The sequence below is a fragment of the Triturus cristatus genome, chromosome 3_1, assembly GCF_964204655.1.
Source record: "Triturus cristatus chromosome 3_1, aTriCri1.1, whole genome shotgun sequence".
Taxonomy (NCBI): domain Eukaryota; kingdom Metazoa; phylum Chordata; class Amphibia; order Caudata; family Salamandridae; genus Triturus; species Triturus cristatus.
The window spans coordinates 354,407,736-354,432,808 of NC_140583.1; the positions used below are offsets into that span (position 1 = coordinate 354,407,736).

General features: G+C 45.5%; 1 protein-coding gene across 1 annotated transcript in view; it reads right to left on the reverse strand.

The window, feature by feature from the left end:
• MTMR10 (myotubularin related protein 10) overlaps positions 1-25,073 on the reverse strand; it is a 436,359-nt gene that overhangs the window by 213,099 nt on the left and 198,187 nt on the right. The window contains exons 4-5 of the mRNA XM_085644093.1: positions 20,360-20,432; positions 4,958-5,100 (exon numbers count right to left, since the gene is read on the reverse strand). Of these exons, the coding sequence (XP_085500219.1) occupies positions 4,958-5,100; positions 20,360-20,432 (216 nt within the window). The remainder of the gene's footprint in view (positions 1-4,957; positions 5,101-20,359; positions 20,433-25,073) is intronic.

The window sequence follows — 25,073 nt, forward strand, 5'->3', positions numbered from 1 at the left end:
GCTTGGTCACGGTTAGCACAGTACATTGCATTTGCCCAATAAAAACATTTGTTGTTAGTCATGTGGGTGTTGATGTCACATCTTCCTTGGAAGCATGGAATTCTGGTATATGCAGTTTTTTAGTTTTTTTTGTTATTTTGTGTGTTTTTAAACCAACCATCATTTACACAGTGTTCATAACTTCAACCAATTATCAATAATTGGCACCCTTACCTTTAATAAATTTGGTTTGTGACAGAGAACCGGTTCTCAATAGGGTTCGCCACGAACCCATTTTTTTGGTGATTGGCATTTCACTAATTTATGTATACGATCACATTTTGATGTTGGTTAATTCTCCCAATGTCACTGTAAGGTACATTTATTTATCTCGTATATAGGAAGTACGAAATGCGAACTCAAAAAGAGAATTTTGGAACACGTCAGAGCCACAGTCAATAAAGACAGGAGCAATGCTGTGGCGAAACATATGGAGACCAACCATGGAGGAGATTGGAAATCCCTTTGTTTCTATGCCCTGGAGACTATACCCCTACATGAAAGAGGGGGTGACCGGGAAAAGACTCTAAGACGGAGAGAATCATACCAGATTCTCAATTTCAGAACCTTTACGCCATGGGGCCTCAATCAAAGTGAGGAACTGTACGTCCATTTGTAGAAACATTGACTCACTATGCCATCTCAATGAGTAAGATACCTGTGAACAGGAGAGAAAGCCGCCTTCAAGCACTAATGTTTTTTCTGTAAAGTTTTTAATAAATCTTTTGTTAGTCACATTCATATAGTCACACATAACCCACATACCTGATAGTTAAAAAAATACACATGTAAATAACACACGTTAGAATCACCCTTGGTCGACACGAGATAGATATCATTCCAGTGAGTTAAGAACCACCATGTATCAAACCGACGAGAGTCGTGCCCCACTAGAGGGGAGACTAATAAATGTATTTTCAGATTGATATCGGGAGGATTAACTCACTGAAAGACATCAGACGAACTTAACTGGTGACCATGCACATAACTAATGGAACGTCATAACTATACAGATACATTTTCACAGTTGGTAAGAATGATCATATATGAGACCAATGAGAGTCGATCCCCACTAGAGGGGAGATAAATAAATGTACCTTACAGTGACATTGGGAGAATTAACCAACATCAAAATGTGATCGTATACATAAATTAGTGAAATGCCAATCACCAAAAAAATGGGTTCGTGGCGAACCCTATTGAGAACCGGTTCTCTGTCACAAACCAAATTTATTAAAGGTAAGGGTGCCAATTATTGATAATTGGTTGAAGTTATGAACACTGTGTAAATGATGGTTGGTTTAAAAACACACAAAATAACAAAAAAAACTAAAAAACTGCATATACCAGAATTCCATGCTTCCAAGGAAGATGTGACATCAACACCCACATGACTAACAACAAATGTTTTTATTGGGCAAATGCAATGTACTGTGCTAACCGTGACCAAGCCATCGGTGGATGGCGAAACGCGTTGGTTAATTTGGAGACTGGAGAATTACTGAAAATAAAGTAATTGGGAAACTCAACAGACTGAGTGCGTGCTACTTGTTTCACTGTGAAGTGAATCTCTGGGGACAATACCAAACGGCATGGCTCTGCCTTAGCACAGCACCGGATTTAGACGCGCCAGGGGTCCTACGAACGGAGCCGAATTGGGTCAATATATATATATATATATATATATATATATATATATATATATATATATATATATATATATATATATATATATATATAGATATATATGATGAAGGCATACCACTGAACCACGTTTGCTTAAGATTAAAGGAATCCACTGCGTACTCCGTGAGTGTCTTTCTTTGGAGCAGCATGTAACCCGTGAGCCCCCTCACGCTACGGCAGCACATGCTCCGTAAGGGGGAATCTGCAGCAGAGCATGTTGTATCAGGTGCCAGAACAGCCACACCAAAGGATTCCTGTGCCCATGGCTGAGTTATTGAACTCAAGGACATTCAGTTATGCAAACTTGTTTCGGGCAGGTTGAACTTTGGAAACCGTGGCAAGCGAGGAGTAAGTGACACGCAACTGGAGCGGCATAACTGAGCAACTAAAGCAACGAGGAGGACATTAAAATCGTCATGCCTAGAGTGTTTCGCTGCCCATATGGAAGTGATATTATGGAGGTATCTAGCCTATTATTGTTGATATCGAAGGAGAAACAGAAAAGGCCGCCATTGGGAGCAAGAGATGTAACATTGAGCAAATATGGCAACCATAAGGAGAGACATCCCGAGTGAATGGCTCAGTCCTTTGTCGCTGTTTACTACAGAAAATCATGTGAAACTGACGTATTTAAAAACACGAACTGTGCGTGCAATTGCATTTTAATCAAGAAGCACTGATGAAGGCATACCGCTGAAACGCGTTTCTTAACATTAAAGGAATCAACTGCGTACTCCGTGAGGGCTCGGTCTCTTGCTTTGCAGCAGCATGTAACCCGTGAGCCCCCTCACGCTACAACAGCACCCGCTGCGAGTTCGGCACCGCCAGGGGGAATCTGGAGCAGAGTAGAAGTGGTCAAAACAATGAAAAATCCGGATAATACTGTAATCAATCTCTCAGACATCGAGCTTACATTAGCTGAAGTACAACTGCTCACACTTGGACTTTCTTTTTGCCCCACAAACAGTTTTAAATATGTGCAACCCAGAGTGGATGTGTTCAAATTTATTCGCAAACTCAAGCTCCTCAAACATTTCAAATTGAATAAAGCAACAGAGGCTGCCTCCCTCATCATACAACCTAGCATGTCTTGCTCCACCCTTCAGGTATCTGACATCAGTGTACTCAGGTCGATGCACTCTTTGGACCACAATGATGACAACGCAATAAGCTACACACAAGTGGAGCTACAAGAAATTGGTATCAGGTGCAACTACCCATCAACTAGCCCCCTTCGTCCGCCTTCTACTTTTATTCCGATTATGCCTAAAGACGCAATCAACATATTCAGTGACTGTGTCATTGAGGACCTTAAGAAACTGAATAAAACTGTCTTGCGCAAACAGAAGCAAAGAAGGCATTTGGATGTGCAATATTCCAACCTTATGCGCATGCTACAAGATAACTGTAATGTGATCATCAATAAGGCGGACAAGGAGAGCAAATAGTGTTGTGGCCAAAAGCCCTTTAAATGGAGGAGGCATCACGTCGCCTAAATGATGCTGCTTGCTTTAGAAAAGCTACATTCAATGATCGAAGGCAAGTCAAAGATACTGTGTTCAAAGATCTCGCCCAATGGAAGCATATGGGCCTTTTAAGCAAGAATGAATACTGCTTTTCAAAGTATGAATATTCGATAACACTGGTACAGTATTTCATTCCAAAAGTCCACAAAAATAGCACACCTGTACCAGGGAGACCAATAATATCGGCTCAGAAAAGTCTCTTAGAGCCCATGTCTAAATATGCTGACTATTGTTTTAAATGACTGTTGAAAATATCCCTTCTTTTATTAGAGACACTGGCCACTTCCTTTCCAAACTACAAACCGTCAAATGGGAGGAGGATTGTCTGTTTATTGTAATGGACATTTGCTCTTTGTATACAAGCATTCACCATTCAGATGGTCTGATTGAGACATGCCTTACGAACAACTATTTTATGTTTAACAAAGAGCTCTATCAGCAGCTATGTGGCGTGGCGATGGGGGCATGCTTTTCTCCCAGCTATGCGTGTTTACACGTTGGCTGGTGGGAGGAGCATGTCCTCATGAGTATGATGTACATGTACTCCATTGGTGAAGATTTATAGACAATGTTTGTGTGATATGGAAAGGATCCATAGAATCTGCTAATCACTGTTGAAACCATCAACAATATGTTGAATTTCACCGTCCACATTAGCAATAAATGTGTACAGTTCTTGGATGTGGAGTTATACATTGAGAGTGACAATACATACTAAGCTCCACAGAAAGAGCACAGCTGGAAACTCTGTACTTCATGCCAGTAGCTCCCACCCTAACCATCTGATCAGGAGCATTCTACATGGCGAGTTCCTGAGAATAAGGAGAATTTGTAGCTCTGACGCAGATCTTAAACTCTGTCAGTCGGAAGTTCTCCAACATTTTAGTGCTCAGGGCTACAAAATCAGATTTGAAATCATCATCTATGTTAAGGGCCAATAGCCACAGTAGAGGGTATGTTTACAGAACATCACTACTAATACCATCTCTATCCATTCTGAGACTTCTAGCAATTCATCTGAACCTACTGACTCAGACTGATAACCACTTATAGTTGCCAGGAGAAGCAAATAAGCAAGATTATTTACAAGAACTGGCCTATAGTGTTGACAGACTTAACATTGTCTCAAACTTTGCCAGAACTTCCTTCCCTAACCTTTAGGCATGCACCACCCTCTGTGAGGGATGCCCTTGTCAAAACAAGCCCAGAGGTTAGTGCCTCCAGCACATGGTTATCCAAAAGGACAGAATTTTTTTAATGCAGCTCGTGCCGAGCTTGTAAATTTGGAAAAAACACTACTGAGTATAATACGGCATTTGAGTCCACCCCCAAAAAGATCCAGGGACATTTTACTTGAACTGATTTTGCAGTCTACATATTATAATGTACATGCCATCTTCAATATGTTGGCAGTACTAAAGTGCAGGTGTTTAATCGGATACTCCAGCATCTCCGTGCAGAAGTTAACTCAGATCCAAGTTATCCTGTCGCTCGTCATTTTAAACTAGTTCACAACAACAATCTAAATGATTTGAGCTATTTTGTAATAGGTTCAGAGCCCAAGTCAATTAGAGGTGGTAATAGAGAGATCATAAATTCAGGAAATTCTAACAAATTCACAGGTATACTTTCTAAAAAAAATTACACTTTTATAAGAAGTACAGCATTCAGTAAAACACTTGTGTTCCATTTGAAACAAAAAATACCTTTTTTGCACTCTCAGGACCTGCCTCATCAAAACGAAAACGAACAATGCGAAAGTCTTTACAATATATAATTAACTCTGTCGGGTTGAATTTAAGCTTGTGATTTGATGTCAGTATCTTCTGCTTCCTCTTCGTGTCGTTTACTGAAAGCAAAATAATAACAGATTAAAATAAGGGGAATATAGGTATCCATGCAAATAAACAAATATGAACATTGAACGGCAGACGTACAACATGCAAGTAACAATGCCATGTTTGCCTGGAAGAAGCGTTTCATCTGAAGTTTCAAGTAAGGGTTTGGAGGCCAACAGAACTTTTCCAGAGTATGGCCGGCTGGGTTCACTATATTGTTTTGTTTTAAAATTAGTTTAAATGTATTTCATTAATGGGGAGACAAAAGCTAAATGAACAATTGATGGACGGAATGCCGAACAGTACAAACATTCACCCAAAGTCACAGATCTGGGTTTAACTCATTGTGTTTTTTGCTCACCATGGCACCCCAGTTTGAACCCAGCCATTTGCAAATCAGACTTGACCCTTCTCCATATGGAACATTCCAGCACGAACTGCCAAACCAGGTCCTCACTGGACCCCAAACAAACATCCTTGGACCGGTTTCAGAGAATCACCCCTCATCAGCCATGCTAGCTAGAGGCCAGTGATACAGTGAGCACGGGACAAACTTCTGGGCATATCCTTCCGACTTGGGGCAACAAAAGCAAAACGAACAGACGAAGGTCAGAATGTTAAACAATGGAAACATTCACCCCAGTTACAGATCTGGGTTTAAGCCATTGTTTTTTTGCTCACCACGTCACCTCAGTTTGGACCCAGCCATATGCAAATCAGTCTTGACACTGCTCCTCATGGAAACAGTCCAGCCAGAACTGCCAAGCCAGATCCTCCCTGGACCAGAAACAACCATCCTGAGGTCGGTTTCGGGGTATCACCCCTTCTCAGCCAGGCTAGCTTGAATTCATACCCTTCCCACTTAGGGTGACAAAAGCAAAAAGAAGAGATGACAGCATCCATGAAGGGCAATGTGGGACTTTTTATAGGCCCCACAAGACTGATCGCATTTTTACCACCCCATGTGCGACCCTCACCTTCCCCACAGTACTAATTCAGCTTAACCTTCATTTTCAGAATACACTCTTCACAATGCCAAACACCTTTTCAAACACAAAGCAACCCTGTACAAAACATAAATCATATGCCAACACATCAACCATCATACGTGCACACAACCAACATCATTCGGCAGGTGAACCACAGATTGCATCAAGCCCAGTACCAATTGGCAACAGGGCACAGGATACCTTAACCTAACATCTTTAAGCCCCCGGTCACTGGCAAGGCAAGAGGGAAGTACAATTTCCCCCACTCCCCCATGGGCAAGTGTGAGGGGTGTAATGCAAAGCCCTTCTCCATGTATTTTGGCAGTGTGAAGGAGAAGGGGCCAACCCTCCACACTCTCTCTTCTGCAATGTGAGGAGGCTTAACATTTTAGTCAAGGAGAGTGAAGGGGCACATAGAACTTAAAAAAAAAATTAAGCTAGAAGTTCAGACAGCTGAAAAGAAATAGAGAACTGAAAAGAACTAGAGAAGTTTCTTTTCAGCCACAAGTGACATCATCTGCCAGCTTTTAACAGCTTGTTAAACAAGTTACTTACCTTCGGTAATGATATATCTGTAAGAAACATTAGTAGTGATAAATTCCTTACCTTGGAATTAACCCCAAGTGCCAGACTGGATCCGGAAAGTTTGACAGCAGTACCCCTGCACTTCGGAAGGTGGCGTTCTGCGGCTCCGCGTCCGTCGTTGGCGTTGTGGTCGCCGAGATGACGTCGCGGCAGCTACTTAGGCGTCGCCCTCGCACGACGACGTCCGTTCTGTACACGACTTTCCGCACCAGGAACGCAGAGCCATGCAAGATACTGACCACGTGTGACTTGAAACTAGGGCCTGAAAGGGATGACCTCAACCCTAGAAATCAGTTCGCAGAACGGGGAGGATGGGTGGGGCGGTAAGGAATCTATCACTACTAATGTTTCTTACATCTGAAAGAAACACATAGTGATAGATTCCTTACCTTAGAATAGATACCCCAGCAACACCAACCACGGTAGCGAGTCTGCGAACCAAGATCACACCAGGACCAAGATCACACCAGGACGTCTCGGAGAAGAGAACAGCCAAAAAAGCAGTCTCTCCGGACTTGGATGGCCAGGTAATAGTGTTTAGTAAAAGTGTGCAGCGAGGTCCATGTAGCTGCCTGACAGATGTCTTGCAGGGGGACACCACGTCCCAATGCTGTAGTGGCTGCCGTCGCCCTGGTGTAACGGGCGCGCAGCCCCACCAGAGGCTCCTTCTTAGCCAGAGAATAACTGGCTTTAATACACAAGACAATCCACCTGGAAATAGTCCGCTTGTGTACGGCCCGACCTTTCTTTGCACCAATGTAGCCAACAAAGAGCTGGTCATCCACCCTGAACTGTTGTGTGCGATTCAAGTAAAACGAGAGCAGGCGTTTTGGGTTCAGACTGTGGAGCCTCTCTTCCTCTCTAGAAGGATGCGGAGGCGGAAAGAAGGTTGGCAAAGTGATGGTTTGCCCGATGTGAAAAGCAGTGACAACTTTTGGCAAAAAGGATGGACGGGTTCCGAGTACAACCTTGTCCGGATGGACAGATCGAAAAGGAGGTTTACAAGAAAGAGCCTGGAGCTCACTTGCTCTCCTAGCGGAGGTGATGGTAACCAGTAAAGTAATCTTTAGAGTTAAGAGACGCAGAGAACAATTGTGAAGAGGCTCAAAGGGAGCGCACATTAAATATGTGAGAACCAGATTCAAGTCCCACTGTGGCATCACAAAAGGAATAGGAGGGGAAAGGTGAGTAATGCCTTTGAGGAATCTATTTCCAAGAGGGGACTTGAAGAGAGAGGGCTGATCAGAGAACCTGAGAAAGGCTGAAATAGCAGAAAGGTAGCCCTCGATAGTGCCCAGAGCAGAGCCCTGCTGGGCCAAAGAAAGAAAAAACAAAAGAACTTCTGAAAGAGAGGCAGAAAGGGGATCCACAGCCTTTGCCACAAATTTGTTCCACCTACAGGCGTATACCAACTTAGTGGAGGGCCGCCTGGCCACCAGAATAACATTACAAACTTTAGGAGGCAAGTCAAAACGAATCAACTGCCGCCGCTCAATCTCCACGCAAGGAGGTGGAGACTGGACAGGTTCGGGTGGAGGACCGTCCCCTGCTGCTGTGACAGAAGATCCGCCCGAAGAGGCAAACGGATCAGGGGAATCGATGGTCATACTGAGTAGCTCGGGATACCATACTCTCCAAGCCCAGTCCGGAGCAACAAGAATGACTTTGGCCCGGTCGCGCCTGATCTTCTTCAGAATTCTGGGTAGAAGTGGTATAGGTGGAAAGGCGTACAACAGACCGCAACTCCACTCGCGACAAAAAGCGTTGTCTAGCGAGTACCGCCTTGGAAATTCCAACGTGCAGAACTGCTGACATTACGCGTTCTCTTCGGTGGCGAATAGATCCAACCAAGGTTCTCCCCACTGTTGAAAGAGACCTTGCGCCACGTCAGAGTGAAGACGCCATTCATGATCCATCATGCACCTGAGTTCGTCCGCCCTGGCGTTCAGGGAACCTGCCAGGTGTTGAACCACCAGGGAAATGCCCTGATGTTCCAGCCATGTCCAGAGGCGCTGAGCCTCCTGACATAGGGTCCACAATCCCACCCGCCCTGTTTGTTGCAGTATCACATGGCGGTGGTGTTGTCTGTGAACACCTGCACTACTCTTCCCCGGACAGAGGGAAGGAATGCCTTCAATGCAAGTCGGATCACCCGAAGCTCCAGAAGGTTGAATGGAGCCGGGACTCCGCCGGAGACCAGAGGCCTCTGATCTCCGCTTCTGCCATGTGACCTCCCAATCCCAGAAGGGACGCATCAGTCACCACTGTGTGCTCCGGTTGGGGAACAGAGACGGATCTGCCATTGACCCAATGCCGGTTTGTGAGCCACCACTGCAACTATCTTGCAGTGCCCTCCGAGATCTGGATGGTCTCGGACAGGTTCCCCTAGTGCTGCGCCCACTGGAACCTCAAGTCGCACTGCAGAGCCCGCATATGCCATCTGGCATGATCAACCAGCAGGATCAACCAGCAGGATGCAGGAGGCCATGAGGGCCAGCAGCCTCAGGGTCAGCCTGACCGAAACCCAGGATAGAGGCCAGAAGATCGGAATCAGAGCCTGAATATCCTGGACTCGCCGATCGGGAGGATAGACCCGAAAGAGAGTTGTATCCAGAACCGCTCCGATGAAGAGGAGCTTCTGAAAGGGAATCAGGTACGACTTCGGCCCATTGATGGAGAACCCCAGCAAATGCAGGAGGTCAGCGGTAGAGGTGAGAGACGACTGCCTGGGGCGATCCCGCCTTCAACAGCCAGTCGTCGAGATAGGGGAAAACTGAACCCCTGATCTGCGCAGATGAGCTGCGACCACTGCCATCACTTTCGTGAACACCCGAGGGACACTGGTAAGGCCAAAGGGGAGCACGGTAAACTGCAAGTGCTCGTGGCCTACCGTAAACCGCAGGTAACGCCAGCAGGACGGGAATATGGAAATATGCGTCCTGCAGATCCAACGCTACCATTCAGTCTCCAGGGTCGAGGGCAGACAAGACCTGAGCCAGAGTTAACATCTTAAACGTCTCCTTCCAGAGGAAACGATTGACGTTCCGGAGGCCTAAGATAGGAAGCAGGCCCTTGTCCTTCTTGGGCACCAGAAAGTAGTGGGAATAACAACCATGACCTACTTCTGGCGCAGGAACGCGCTCGATGGCCCCCTTGGCCAAGAGGGCCACAACTTCCAGTTGGAGAAGTGCACAGTGATCCCACGAAATGCGGTCGTACTGGGGTGGCATGGCTGGAGGGGTAGTCTCGAAGGGGAGGGAGTAGCTCCTTTGGACTATTTTTATTTTTGGGGGGAAATCTTTATTACGTTTTCAAACCTTACAGCATACAATTGCTATTGTGCAATCAAACCTGTTACAGTGTGTATCAAATAACCCCCATCGGAGCAGCAGTTAAACTCCCAACAAAATGCCCCACCCCATCTTGCCCCCTCATCTTGTAGTATTGTACAACATAACATTTTGTGCATTCCAACCCTTATTACATATCATAAAAATGTATCACCCAGTACCAAAGTCCTACTTCTATTTGAAGAGGGGCAAAACCAGCTATGATTCCTAACATTTTGTTAAAAATCTGTACTTCCCACAGCGGATCTACTCCTTCTCCCCTCATAACAGCACCGTCCATTATAGTTCTTCCTGTTCCGTGATTGCATCAGCTCTCTGGGAGAGGAGGTACATAGTCAGGGGGCCCCAGATATCTTTTGGTTGAGACTTTAGTGGGAGCAATTCAGCGTAACACAATGATTGTTCCTGCCATGTGGTCAAGACCTGAATCCAGTCTTTAAATTTGGGAGCTCGCCCCCTTCCCCACTTGCAGGCAACTCTACGTTTTGCTATGAGGAAACCCAGTGCTAGGAACTTTTTATGTTTTGTAACAATATCCTGGGTGCAACTCAGCAATGGTATCAATGGGGCCGGCTGTATCTGTATGTCCAACATGCATGACATTCCCTCGAATACTTGTGCCCAGTAGTCTTGTATCCGATGACACTGCCATGCTAAGTGATAGAAGTCTGCCCCTTCACTGCCACATCTCACACACCGGTCATCCTCTCATTGTTTAATTTTGTGGAGTTTAGCAGGTGTATAATACAGTCTGTGCACGAACATATAATTAATAAGTCTCAGCCGACTACTAGTAGTGAGAGCCTCCGTTTGCTTGCAGCTGAATTCCCACTGTTCGTCTGTCAGGGGTGTCTCTAGGTCCTTATCCCATTCCATCCGGGCTTTGGGGATGTATGACAGGGTTGCTTTTTGTGTGTGCTTGTACAGTAGCGAGATGACGCGTCTAGGAGGGACCGTCTACAAAAGCACATGTAGCGGCAGTAATGTGGGTGGTTCTAGGGGTATGTGGAGGTGGCAGCTTTCACGCTCCGAGTCTCGTCTACATGAAGAGATCCATGGTAGCGGGGTCATGTGTGCCGAAAAACTGCTCCGTAGTCCGAAAAGTCCCCCCAGTATAGAGATCACCCCAAACTGTGTATTTTAGTTGCTCTAACATCAGGCAGCATAGGCAACTCTCCATGCTGGGTGGCGTATCAGGGGCATTTTAGGGTAATACAACATTGGGGCTTCTAGTTTAGCTACGATCTTTCTCCAGACCGTAATGGTGCAGTCAACTGTGGACGGGTCACGTATCTTGTCCCCACCTGACGTGAACAGGTATCCCAAGGGCGGAACAGGGGCCATATAGCCATCTTCTACCGCCAAATGTGGCATATAGGGGGGAGGATGGAAGCAGTACGCGGCAAAGAGTGCCTGTGCGCAATAATAATAGTATTCAAAATTAGGGATGTCGTACCCCTCTTGGGCATAGGGCAGCATTAGTGTGGTTAGGCTAAGTCTCGCCTGTCCCCCCCCCCCCCCCCAATCAATTGGGTTACTTGCATTGTTAACGTCTTAAAAAAGAACCTCCCTGGATTGTACGAAATATTAATAAAAGAGGTAAAGAAATGTGGGTAGGAGGACCATCTTAACTAATGATATGCGCCCAGCCATCGAGAGGGGCAGAGTGAGCCACAGGGTAATGGCATCTATCACTTTGTCTATTGTGGCACCGTAGTTATTGCGCATCAATTCTTCTTTATCCCTGGAAATGTGGGTTCCCAGATATTTAACTCTGTTACATTTCCAGACTAAGGGATTGTCTAGTTGGTACAGCTTAGTCGATTCTGTTAATGGGAATACTGCTGATTTGGCCCAACTAATCTGGATACCATAGATGGCACCAAACCTGGTTATTTTCCGCAATACAGGGTTTAGATTATCTTGAGGATTTTTGACGTAGTGTTAGATCATCTGTATAAAGTGATATTATAAGTTGCCTAGAGGGATACGCCAGTGCCCATTCCCATATATCGTAACGTGCTTAGTAGATAGTCCCACTACACCGAATCAAATGCGTTAGTGGCATCAAGAAACACCGCAACTGCCAAGCTATTGGGGTCTATGTCTTGGAGGACAGCCAATAACGTTCTGAGGTTATGAGCTGTAGCACGGTTAGGGATGAATCCTGATTGATCCGGCAGGACCAACCTTTCCATAAGAAGCTTTAGGCGGTTGGAGAGTACTTTCGCTAGTATCTTTGTGTCACAATTAATCAGCGAGAGGGGACAATAAGACTCGCAGTGTTATGGGGGCTTATCCGGTTTGAGTAGGGAGCCTATCTGAGCTTCTCGCATGGTTCTCAGGAGTAAAACCCTCTACTCTGGCTTCGTAACAGACCTCCTTCAATATAGGTGCTAGTTGCTCCACATAGGTCTTGTAAAATTCTACGGAGAGGCCATCCGACCCTGGCGCTCACCCTGATTTCATCTTCATGATAGCCTCAGTAATTTCGTCTAACCCAATTTCGGCACTCAGGAATTCCCGTTGGGTATTTGCAAGCCATGCCAAGGCAGTGTCCTCAAAGTACTTTTAAAGTTCAAGTGGTTGCCCCCTTTGTGAAGTGTATAATGCTTTGTAGAACTCCACAAACGTGTGCAGTTGATCTGGGAGGTTTCTGTGCATCACTCCCTCAGAGTCTTGAATCTCAGCTATGTAGTTAGAGAATTTGGGTGGGCGGACTAAATTTGCCAGAAGCCTCCTCGTGCGGTCTCCTTCCCCATACACCCTCGCTACATGGTACTTCGCCCTAAATTTACATTCACGGTCCGCTGCGTCTATGTACTCTGTCAATTTGTCACGCTATTTGAACAGGGTCTCCTCTCCCTCTCGTGTAGTAGTTAGATGCCTCTCCAGCGATTTGATATTTTCCAGTCGGTTGAGCTCCCTTCGAATGTCTTTAAGGATCCCCCCACCCTTGGAAATACACCATCCCCTGACCGTGACCATAAAGGCTTCCCATACCGTGGTGAGACTAGGTACGGACTCAACATTGCGTGCAAAAAACTTTTGGATTTCTTGCTCAAGCTCCGTCCTGAAGACCGTGTCTAGGAGATGAGCTGGATTAAGCCGCCATCGGGCGTATGGGGCCTGATCCACTGTAGGTGTTAACACTAATTTGACGGGCGAGTGGTTCGAATATGTACGTGCGAGGTGGGTGACTGTTTCTACCCAATGTGTCATGCCCAATGAGACAACTATGTAATCAAGTCTGGACCATGTGGAATGGACTGCAGAGTGGTGTGTGCCTTTTTTGTGTAGGGTGCTTGTAGCGCCACGTATCCAGGAGATAGTGGTGACCAGGTCTACAAGTATTCTGTGAAAAGCCGTATAATGTAGTGTAGTAGTTTGGGATCTGTCCATCTGCGGGCACATGGTCGTATTAAAGTCTCCCCCCCATATCAGATATGTGGAACCGAGGGTCTGAATCTTACTCATATAGCATAGAGAGGGTCTGTGGTTCGTCTACATTAGGACCATAATAGTTCGCTATTGTGACATCTTGTGAGGCTAGCCAACCCCATATTAAACAGTACCGCCCTTGAGAATCCTCAGTCCCTCCCAGCATGACGGGCACCCCACGTCTAATGAGGATGACCACCCCCCTGGAGTACGTGGAGTAGGACGAAAAACATCAGTGGGGGGCCCATCTAGCAGCAAATAGGGGCTGGGCTGCGGGGTCAAGTTGAGTTTCCTGTTGTAGAGCTATACTAATGTGGTGCCTCTCTAGATATCCTATGACTTGCCTCTTCTTCCGTGGGTTATTCAAATCCCGGACGTTCCATGATAGGACTAGTATCTTGGTATTGGTATCTGGGTTATCTGTCATGTTACCGTCGCTAGGTTTATTGTTAGTACTCCTGTGATGTGAAGGTTGGACAGATGTTGCAAGGCAAGAACCACCAACCTCCCCAACTGGTCGGGCATTAGTACCCTCCCCGATCTAACTCAAATTAGAAACAAACTTAACAATAAAGCTTAGAAATAATACTATGGGGAAACACCCACTCTTAGGAAACACTAGGGGCCTACGACATGCCACCTCCCCTCCACTGTCGCACCCACTTGCCACCAAGTCTGTGTCAGACTGACAGCGTACGTGGGAAGAGGGTAAGTGTCCAGGCGGGTGCTGGAGCAGGATCACGTCTTAAACAATAGGTCTCTGGTTAGCGTCTAGTTTCAGCTGTCATCAGGGGTCTTAATGGCACAAACTGTGTGAGCAATTAGGAGATAAACGAAGTATCAGCCCAGAGCCGATGTTGGAGAGTGGGACCTGGAGCGTGAACAAGCATCAGTCTCTGGGGAGACATCCGGCGGTACCATTTCAGGTAGTCCTCCGCTTGCAGTGGGTTTTAGAAATAATGCTGTTTTCCTCAGTGAGTGATTTGCAGCTTCACTGGGTATAGCATCGCGTATGAGATGTCTTGTGCCTGCAGTTTCTTTTTTGCTACAGCATATTTGCGTCTCGCCTCTTGTACATTTTGCATAAAGTCCGGATAGAAGACCAGGGTGGTGTTCTCATAGTGGACTTGCTTCTTCTCTCGGGCTAGGCGCAGAACTGCATCCCGATAGTTTACAAATTGAACTATAACTGGGCGTTGGGGAGCCCCTGGAGGTGGGCGCACAGTCGGGGACCTGTGAGCTCTCTCTATCGTCAGATGAGCAGATTAAGATTCCCTCCCAAACAGGTCGACCAGCAGATTTTCGATGAAGTCCTCCATGCGGCCCATATTGGTTGTCTCTGCCAGGCCCAGAATGCGAACATTGTTCCGCCAGGAACGGGCCTCGAACTCCTCGTTTTTGTCAGCAATGATCTTGAGAAGTTTGTCCATGTGTAGGACCCGCTCCCTGGTCTCCGTGGCTTCGTCCTCTAGATCTGAAACTCTGGTTTCCGCTTCCTATAGCCGGTGGTCATGTTTATTCAAGCTTGTGCACTACAGAGTCCAGTCGTGCATTCATGGAGTCTATTTTCGTGCCAATGGATGTCAAACTGTGTTTTATGCTAAGCAATAGTGCCTTACAGACTTCTTCCTGGCTGTCCGCTGTGTCCGAGTCCCCATGGTCGGCGGAGCCAGTCTTAGACGCCTTGCGCGGCTTAAAGGGTATTTTGGTTTGTTTCGTGTCCGTTCTACCCATAGTAGCCACTCAAGTTTGGTAAAGCTTGTTTTTGCGAGGATAAGATATACCACAGACCCCTCCAGGAGTATGGCCCTCTAGATAACAGAGTAGCGTCTCAAGATGGCCGCTGTCTAACTGCTCCTCGAAAATTTGTGTTTGTTACTGGGGGGAGATCCTTGTTGAATCCCAACACTCGCGCTCGTGCCGGTGTTCATGCAATTCACACGCTTAGTATGGAGGTGGACCTTTGTGATTCGGGCATTACTGCCACGTTGAGGCGATGGGCAGCCGCCACTATTCCCGCCAGGTGGAAGGAAATGGCACCGGCACCACGCCGTTCCTACTGGATGTGCTAGCAAACTGATTATTTAAAAGTTTAAATCTTGTGCAATTAGTGCATTCCCCCACCCACTCAGCGGGACACACACTAGATCTCATTTTCTCTAATGACAGGGCCATCAGTGTGGAAAAACCGCTACCAGTAACCTGGTCAGACCACATGCTAATCACATTTAAGCTGGGATTATTATGCCCTGCTAAATACTATGGACCCACGGTAGAAAAAAGAAGAAACTGGAGGAAAGTTACTCTTGACGCAATGAGAAATGAATTAGCTAATACCACGCCCATTCCTTCCGGTAACCCCAACAGAGACTCCTCCCTTTTCAATACATGGCTGACCTCTGCCCTAGACAAGATTGCTCCGATCAGATCCTGTAAAGTAGCTAGGAGCAAGCCTTCAGCGCCGTGGTTTAACACCGAACTCCAAACGGCAAAAAGTCATTGTAAAAAAACTGGAACGCATTTGGAGAAAAAAATATGAAATCTCAGCTAAGGAGACCTATAAGGAAGCACTGAGAAAATTCCATACCCTCAAGCGTAAAACCATGAAAGATTTTTTTGCCAAACAAATTATGGAGGCAGAGAACTCCCCTAGGGAGATATTCAAGATAGTAGAGAGTTTTCTGAAACCTCAACCCCTTAAAAGGGGGAACAACCTTTACAACGCAACTTTTACAACGCGCTACCTTTACAACGCATTTTTTACAACGCATAATCCATTACAACGCATGACATTACAACGCATGACATTACAACGCATGACACTACAACGCATGACACTACTACGCATTTTTAAAAACTACCTTTACAACGCATTCCATTACAACGCATACTACCATTACAACGCATACCATTACAACGCATAATATTACACTACACTATCCAACACTTACCCTACTGTTGCACCCCCTGGAGTTAGAATAGTAATTTTTACCCCTATACTATCCAACACTTACCCTACTGATGCACCCCCTGGAGTTAGAATAGTAATTTTTACCCCTATACTATCCAACACTTACCCTACTGTTGCACCCCCTGGAGTTAGAATAGTAATTTTTACCCCTATACTATCCAACACGTACCCTACTTTTGCACCCCCTGGAGTTAGAATAGTCATTTTTACCCCTATACTATTCAACACTTACCCTACTGTTGCACCCCCTGGAGTTAGAATATTAATTTTTACCCCTATACTATCCAACACTTACCCTACTGTTGCACCCCCTGGAGTTAGAAAAGTAACTTTTACCCCTATACTATCTAATACTTACCTTAAATGTAATTTAATATTATGCGTTGTAATGGTATGCGTTGTAAAGGTAGTATGCGTTGTAATGGAAATGCGTTGTAAAGGTATTTTTTAAAAATGCGTTGTAGTGTCATGCGTTGTAATGGATTATGCGTTGTAAAAAATGCGTTGTAAGTGCATGCGTTGTAAAAGTGTGCGTTGTAACGTCATACATCCCCTTAAAAGTATCATTCCGTCAACCCCTCCGCTGTGTGAGGAACTAGCCTCTTTTTTTCATGACAAAATTGCGGCCATTTACTCTGCCTTCCTGATTACGGATGAGCAGGAGAGGCCCCTGACTGGTCATTCAGGTAAATGGTCTGATTTCCATCGGTATGAAAAGGACGCTTCCCTGAGGGATCTTATGAAAGTCAAGTCTGGATGCCCCTCTGATCCCTGCCCGGCTAGAATTCTCAAACTCCTAGCCCCTGCAGTGAACAACACATTGAACAATGTCTGGAACACCTCTCTCGACACAGGAATTTTCCCTACAGAATGGAAGAAAGCCTTTGTCCGACCTATTCTAAAAAAAGAAGACTCTGATCCCACGGAATTGAAGAATTTTAGGCCTATCTCCCTACTCCCCGCTCCCGCAAAGATTCTGGAAAAGGAGGTCCAAAGGCAGCTGTCAAACTTTCTCGAATCCAATAGCTGCCTACATGACTCTCAATCAGGTTTTAGGGCGGGCTATAGCACTGAGACGGCACTGCTGGAGGTGACAGAATCAATTCGGGAGACAATGGATAATGGAAGCTGTGCCATGCTGGTACTGCTTGATCTGTCGGCAGCCTTCGACACGGTCTCCCATAAGATTCTGCTCAATAGGCTCCACTCACTAGGTGTGACAGGGACCGTCTTACGCTGGTTCAAGTCGTTTTTGGGAGATAGATCCCAACAAGTTTTCCTTCACCCGCACGTGTCGAGCTCTAAGACACTATTGCAGGGGGTCCCTCAGGGATCCGCCCTGAGTCCTTCCCTGTTCAATGTATATCTGGCCCCCCCTTGCATCCATTGTTGAAGGCTTGGGTATACGTGTTGTTTCATACGCTGACGACACCCAACTTATCTTCTCTTTCAAAGAGCAAAATGAGAATGCTTTCACTAAGTTCAGGCAGTGTCTCCGTGATATTTCCTCTTGGATGACCGATAACTGCCTGAAATTAAATACAGACAAGACCGAGACATTGTTTTTTAATCAGCCGATCCCTCCTCAATCCGAGCTCTGGTGGCCATCAGAACTTAACCCCCCACCAATTCCGGTCAATTCAGCAAGGAACCTGGGTTTTAGAATGGATACCCAACTAACAGGCAAGGCTCAAATAGCCTATATATCCTCGCAATGTTTTTGGAAATTGAAGGCACTACGCAGGTGTCTTCATCTCCTTCCTATGGAATGCAGAAAGATGGTGGTTCATGCGCTTATCACCTCCCAGTTAGATAACGCCAACAGCCTTTTCATTGGTCTCCCTGACTATCTTTTGAAGAGACTTCAAAGAATTCAAAATGCTGCTGCTAGAGTGATTAGAAATGTGCCACTAAGGTATCACATTACTCCCCATCTGCAAAGCCTACACTGGCTGCCAGTAAAAAAAAGAGTGATGTTTAAGGCTTTGTTCCTAGCCCACAAAGCGCTCAGAGAGGTTGGCCCCCGCTATCTGAGACAGAGGCTCCAAAAATATCAGAATGCCAGAACTCTACGATCCAGCAACCTGAACCTCTTAGCCATTCCACGCTTTAGGAAAGCAAGGATAGGAGGGAGAGCCTTTGCAGTAAAAACGGCTACGCTGTGGAATATGATGCCTAACCCCTTGCGACAGATCAAAGCGGAACTGCCATTTAGAAAGGCCCTCAAAACTTGGCTGTTTGACCTCTCGTCTCCCTTCTAGCGCCTCGATCTCTCTACCGTCCTTCCCCCCCCCCCCCTCTTTTGGATGCTAGCGCCGGGACACCTCCGTTGGAGGTAGCTGTCGCGCTTTACAAATGATTAATAATAATTATTCTCCTGGGCATCGCTTGCAATGAGGCTAGATGGTATGTGTATCAGGGCCCAGCACTATCGCGCAAAGTGCCGATCAACAAATCTACTCTGCTTTAAACATCAGACGAAAACATTACTTTTTAATAATAAAGTATCTTCTGGCCTTTTTTCCCCAGCCGCTTTTAGATTTTATGGTTGTATTTTCCTAAAGTGCCAAGAAGCAACTGTGTTTGAACATAACGTTTCTATTTAGATGCCCAATTAAATTAGAATACAAAAAAGAAAAATTGAAGGACAGAATGCCAAACATTAACCCCAGTACAGAGATCTGGGGCTAAATCCGTCATTGTTTTGCTTGCTCCCCATGCCATTCCAGTTTAAACCCAGCCATCTGCAAATCAATCTTGACTCTGCTCCCCATGGGAAGTGTCCAGCCCAAACTGCCAGGCCAGGACCTCCCTGGACCGGAATCAAGCATCCGGAGACCAGTTTTGGGGTATTACCCCCTCATCAGCTAGGCAAGCTTGACTCCAGTGGCATGGAGAGCACAGGACGCACGTCTGGGCATTCCCGTCCCACTCGGGGTGACAAATGCACTGTTCCTATGACTAGCAGGGTCAAGACTGATTTGCAGCTGGCAGTGTCTTAACTAGGGTGGCATGTTTGGCAAAAGAACAGTAGATTTAACCCAGCTCTATTGACTAGATGTGAATGTTTGATATGGTCTGCATTCCTTCCATCATTTGTGTCTCTTTTGCTTTCTCGCAATAAAATTAGAAGGCATGTGCATGTCAGAAACAATCTATTAAGGGACCCATTTGTGACTGCCATCAATGCGCAGATACATGTTGGGTGATCCCGCTTGCTCAGCCAGGACATGTTCATGACTAACCAGCAAAGACCCTCTACCTCCAGTTAAACAGCAACATTCCTTATTCTAAAAGGTCTCACTGGCTGTTAGCACTCAAAATCATTTTAGCAGAGCTTGTAGTGATGAATACTCTGCTAGAATCACTAACGGCAGAAATTCAAAAATCATATGGCCTCAAATCAAAAAATCTAGGGGGGTTTGAGGTCGTCAGAAACCACTCACTGCACCCGAAGACTAAAAATGGTACACTCCTCTAGATTCATCCAATGTGTGCCTTAAATCAATGGCTGAAGAGGGCAGGCCTGAAGCACAATCTCTATGCTCAGAGCATATCTTTGCAACGTCAAACTTGGTGAAATGCAAGACATTTGCTCTCTATGCAATAATAATGAATTTCACATACAAAAGTCATAGTTTATCATAAAACAATATGGTATAAAGACTTAAGCTAATAAGGAAAAAGGCAAAACAACCTAATTGGAAGAAAATAGTAAAGCACAGGACATTCAAAGTAAGTCTTATCCCTGTTCAGCATTTTAACCTGAGGACAAAGAACGGTTTCTTTTGAATAATGCTTCAGGTGTGGTTTAATACTTTGTTTCCCCTTCGTACAGCTGCCAACTTAAATGTCCAGTCTAGGCAAAACCGTAAGTGGTTCATATGTAAAGCAAATTACGCATCCAACTTCTTGAATAATAATTAGTACTTACCTACAACAATTTGTTCAATGCAGGTAAGTGGAACATCATGCTCGCCTAGGAGGAGGTTCTTGTAATGGAATTTCTGTTGGAAGAAGATGGGTGAATTTGTATGCATAATATTTATATAGCAAAAGCCTAGTTACATAAGCAACGTAGCACTGCACAACCGTGACAAAATGGGATAAGATAATGAATTCAACAGACATTACAGAGAAGGGCTAAATCCACTAGATAGGCAACGCAGCACACCACAACAATCTAATAATACCACAAATTATCCACTTCATTGAGTCTGTCACCCTTCACTCATTATTTTGATCTTTTACTCCATCTGGCACGGGATTGTCTTGGGTGGTGGCAATATCTGGATTGAAGTCTTTTACTTTTGTCCTTACCACGGGTGTTTCAGCACAATCTCGTTTTTCTTCCTTATTTACATATGGCTTGGTGAGATTGTGATGCTCCTAAGCATATTTACCTATTGAGTCAAGTAGACTGTATGTTTTCTTTTCTTCTTTATATGTATGCAGCCTTGAAAAAGCCCTGCGGGCGAAACGCGCGTCGGCTGCGGTTTGAAATTGGATACGTACTTGGCAAATAAACATTTAATACAACATCCCTATGAAGATCGGATAATGATTTACATCTTCATGTGAACTTTACAATTCGTGAATATGACTCAATGAAGTGGATAATTTGTGGTATTATTAGATTGTTGTGGTGTGGATTTAAATCTTTGGATTATTCATAGTCGCAAAGATATGTTTAATACTTTTAGTGGATGAGTATTTAGCTTCGTTTTCAGCACCCAATACTACTGTTAGAATCTATACTGTTTGGAAAACTTTATTAATGTACAAATAACGATGTGCAGATCACTTTAGCATATCCACTGAGTTTTCTATTATGTACACATTACAGAGAAGGGCAGCAGGAAAAAGAAGGATATCACAAAGTAAAAAACAATAGGTGTGTCTGATAGGGGCTATTCAGTAAGGAACAATCAAACATAAGAGAGAGGGGGGGACTGGGAGTGGGTTAAGAAGAAAATAGGTCCAGTACCAATACTCCCAAGAAATATCGATATGTCACACTGTGGTAACTGTTCCTTAAGGAAAAGGGGAGTGTCAGAGACAGACTAGGTCGCTGAGATAGGGAGATAAGATAGAGTCTCTGGAGATTGTGTGTTCTACCCTGGGGAATCTCTCCTATTGGATATTAGTGTCCTCACACACCCTTGCGAGTATCATGCTTCATCATCGGGCGTTGCTCCTCGTGTGGGTGGCACTGCAGTCCCCCACAGGCCCCGCAAGAGGGCTCTTTATCGGAGATCTTTTTGTGTGAATGCCGCAGTTGTGCATGTGGGTGTGATGGCCTAGGGAAAGGAAGGGTGATGGTGGTGTGTGTGATAGTGTCTTAAAATAACCCTTCGGAACCGTGGGGATAACTTTATTCGTCGGTCCAGGGGTAGAGTTAAAAGTAACAGAACAGGGCCATAAGGAGTCCTCTATTAATGGATGGCATAGAGCAGTGGTTCCCAAACTGGGGTCCACAGACCCCCAGGGGTCCATGACACATTCCCAGGGGGTCCGCAGGCAGCAGTTTTAAAAGCAATGCAAAGTTCCTTGTATAAACAGCAGCTTTTGGGCAGCAATAAAAGGGTGAAGATAACTCCAGTGATTAATGTACCTGCTGCAGAGAGATAGGGGGTTTGTCCAGTGGCAGCTTTGAGTCATCTCAGGCAGCCCAGAAGGTTAATATGCCTGCTGCAAAAAATGTCTACCATGCATTTAAAAAAGAACAGTATTTTGTTTTGTGCATAGCTCAGTTATTAGTTCCTGTTTTTGCCACAGAGACTCTTTTGTTATTATGCAGTTCACAAGTTCCAATCGCATTTAGCACAGTGAGCTATGAACTGACATCAAAGAGCTGCACGCAAACTGCATGGTACAAGTTAGTAAGTTATGCTTTTTCCCAGTCTTTCATTAACCCGATGCTGCTAAAAAGGTTTGTTTGGGTAAAAATAAATCCTTCTTATTAAAGTCAATGCTAACCCCTGTGTTATGTTCTGAATCCTGAGTTTGTGCTCTCCAGACCAAGCACTCTTAAAAAATGCCTACCAGTATGGATGACTTGGGAATCCTACACCTTGTAGTTCCCTTTGCCTTATGTAACATTTTCTAGTCACTGATTTACAGACGTATAACGATTCATTGTCTCTGTATGTGTGTGATGTAAAGTGCTCTGACACCCTACAGTGGTATGAGAGGTGCTATAAAACAAATTAAATACATGTGATAGTGGGGCTTTGGAGAGTTGAGAGGCACTGTTGGAGGGTAGTAGTGAGGGAATCAATGAAGATTGGCAAAAGATTGTTTTATGCTGGTGCATAGTAAGGTCATTATTTCAATTCAATATATAATGACAAATGTGTTGTAAAATGCACCATTTCCCCCAAATTTTCTTGGGGGAGAGGCCTCTAATGCCCCCTTTGTAGTGGTCAGACTCACTTGCTGCACGTTTTGCAAATATTTTAATATAAAAATACTAAAATCTATAGTAATTTAAGTCTAGTCTTTGTTTGATGTACACGCGTGTGTTTTTTTTTTCTTCTTCGAATTACAGTTTTAATGTTTGACATTTAAATCATACAAATTGCCAGGGGGTCCCCGGCTGCCAGTAGTGACTCAATGGGGGTCCTCAGGAGTGAAAAGTTTGGGAACCACTGGCATAGAGGACGGGGTATTACTCCGCTGCTCCTAGTGCCCGTGTGGGAAAGAAAGTGCACTGGTCAACATGTTTCGTGCCGTCATCGGGTCCCTACGGCTTGAAGGAGGGTGGACCTACAGACTACCACCACCGCCGGCTGGACTCGCGAGGGGGCAATTTTCCTTCTCTCTAGGGGTACGAGGCTGGGACATACTATTTTATGTCCCCCATTGCGTAATTCGCATTACAAAACCTGACTAAGAGGTACTTTAGGAACTAAGAGTATCTCACTCTCTTCCTTACACTATTTACAACATTTCACTTTCTTGGTCCTGACGAAGCGCGAGGGGATCCATTAGAGACCAGACGACGGCGCGAAACATGTTGACCAGTGCACTTTCTTTCACACACGGGAACTAGGAGCAGTGTGACATAGCTATTTCAGTAAGGGCCTGATAGCCAAGGAATTTATGAAACTTAGTATATAATGACTTTTAAATGGGTGGCATCTGAATCTATGGTTCGCCCCACGTGAGGCTTCTAGGACAACTGTCTCATGCCCTCTTTGTATGCCCTGCTGTTAGAAATGGGGGTCTCTAGTTGACAATGGTTTGCACCTTTGTCCAAGTAGGGAACCGTGCTTCTAGTCAGGGTAAGGGAGTTCCGCCCTTAGACAACCCCTGCTCACCCCCTTGGGAGCTTGGCATGAGCAGACAGGCTTATCTCGGAGGTAGTGTGTAAAGCATGTATACACACATACAGTAACAGTGAAAACACTACAAATGGACACCACACCAGTTTAGAAAAATAGGAAATCTTTATCTAAACAAGACAAGCCCAAAACGACAAAGACCCATCATACTTATATCAAGATATCATCAAAAATAGGTTATTCACAAAAATAAAGCTTGTAGAAACAAATAGCTCCACCTAGGGCTACTACGATGTAGTGACAGCTGAAAATCCCAAAGACCAGCCCCGACCGCTAGGTGCGCGGCGTTGGGCCCGGAGTCAAACAGACCCCAAAGAACAGTACATTTGTAAAAGATGAAAACGATGATGGTGCACGGCGTCGGGAAGGTGATCTTTGTTGATGCCGGGCGGCGTCGGTTCCTTACTACCACAGGGGAGGGGAGGCGTTGGTTCCTGACTGCGATGCAGGGGAGGGGAGGCGGCTGTTCCTTACTGTTGCTGGGGAGGCAGCGACATGGTGTCGAGGTGTCGGTTCCTTACAACGATGCGGGGTCGATGGATTAGGGAGGTAATCCACGTCAGGTATCGGCCCTGCAATGAAGTACTAGCATCAGTGAGGTCGGGCCTGCAGTGCGACTCGGGCAGTGCGTCACGAGTGGTGCCCTTAGCTCAGAGGCAGCAGCCTTGGTACCTGCATCAGAGTCGGGACGGTGCAGCGTCGGCAAGCGCCAGGCTGTGATTTAAGTCGGGAGGTGTGTCGTGCACTTCATGAGCGGTGCCCACAGCTTTGTTGCAGGTCGCGGTGTCGCTCGCCGGCGTCTGTGTTGCTATTTCCCTCTGAGGCAGCTGAAACAGCAGGTCCAGGTGCAGGAGGACAAAGGGAATGAAATCTTTGTGTCCCTGAGACTTCAGAACAGGAGGCGAGCTCTACACTGAGCCCTTGGAGATGATCTTTAAGCAGGATACACAGCCAAGTGTTGGACCTCTCCTTGGCAGAAACAGCCACTGCAGGCCAACCCCACTCAGCAAAGGGGCAGTACTTCTCCAGTTTTCCCAGCTTTTCTCCTCGGCAGAGGTTCCTCTTGAGTCCAGAAGTATTCTAAAGTCCTGGGCCCGAATATAGGGGTGTGGTGGAATTTAATAAAATATCTACTTGTCCATGGGGCAGGTTACTTCATAAAGCTACTAGTTCTGTAGAAAAATCCACTTGTCATTTTGGTGCCATGTAGTGCGGCAACAAATTTTGGCAGCAATCTCATTATATAGGAGATCTGATATAGCATCTCTGACTATGCCAGGGTTCATACCATAGTAGTGTTTG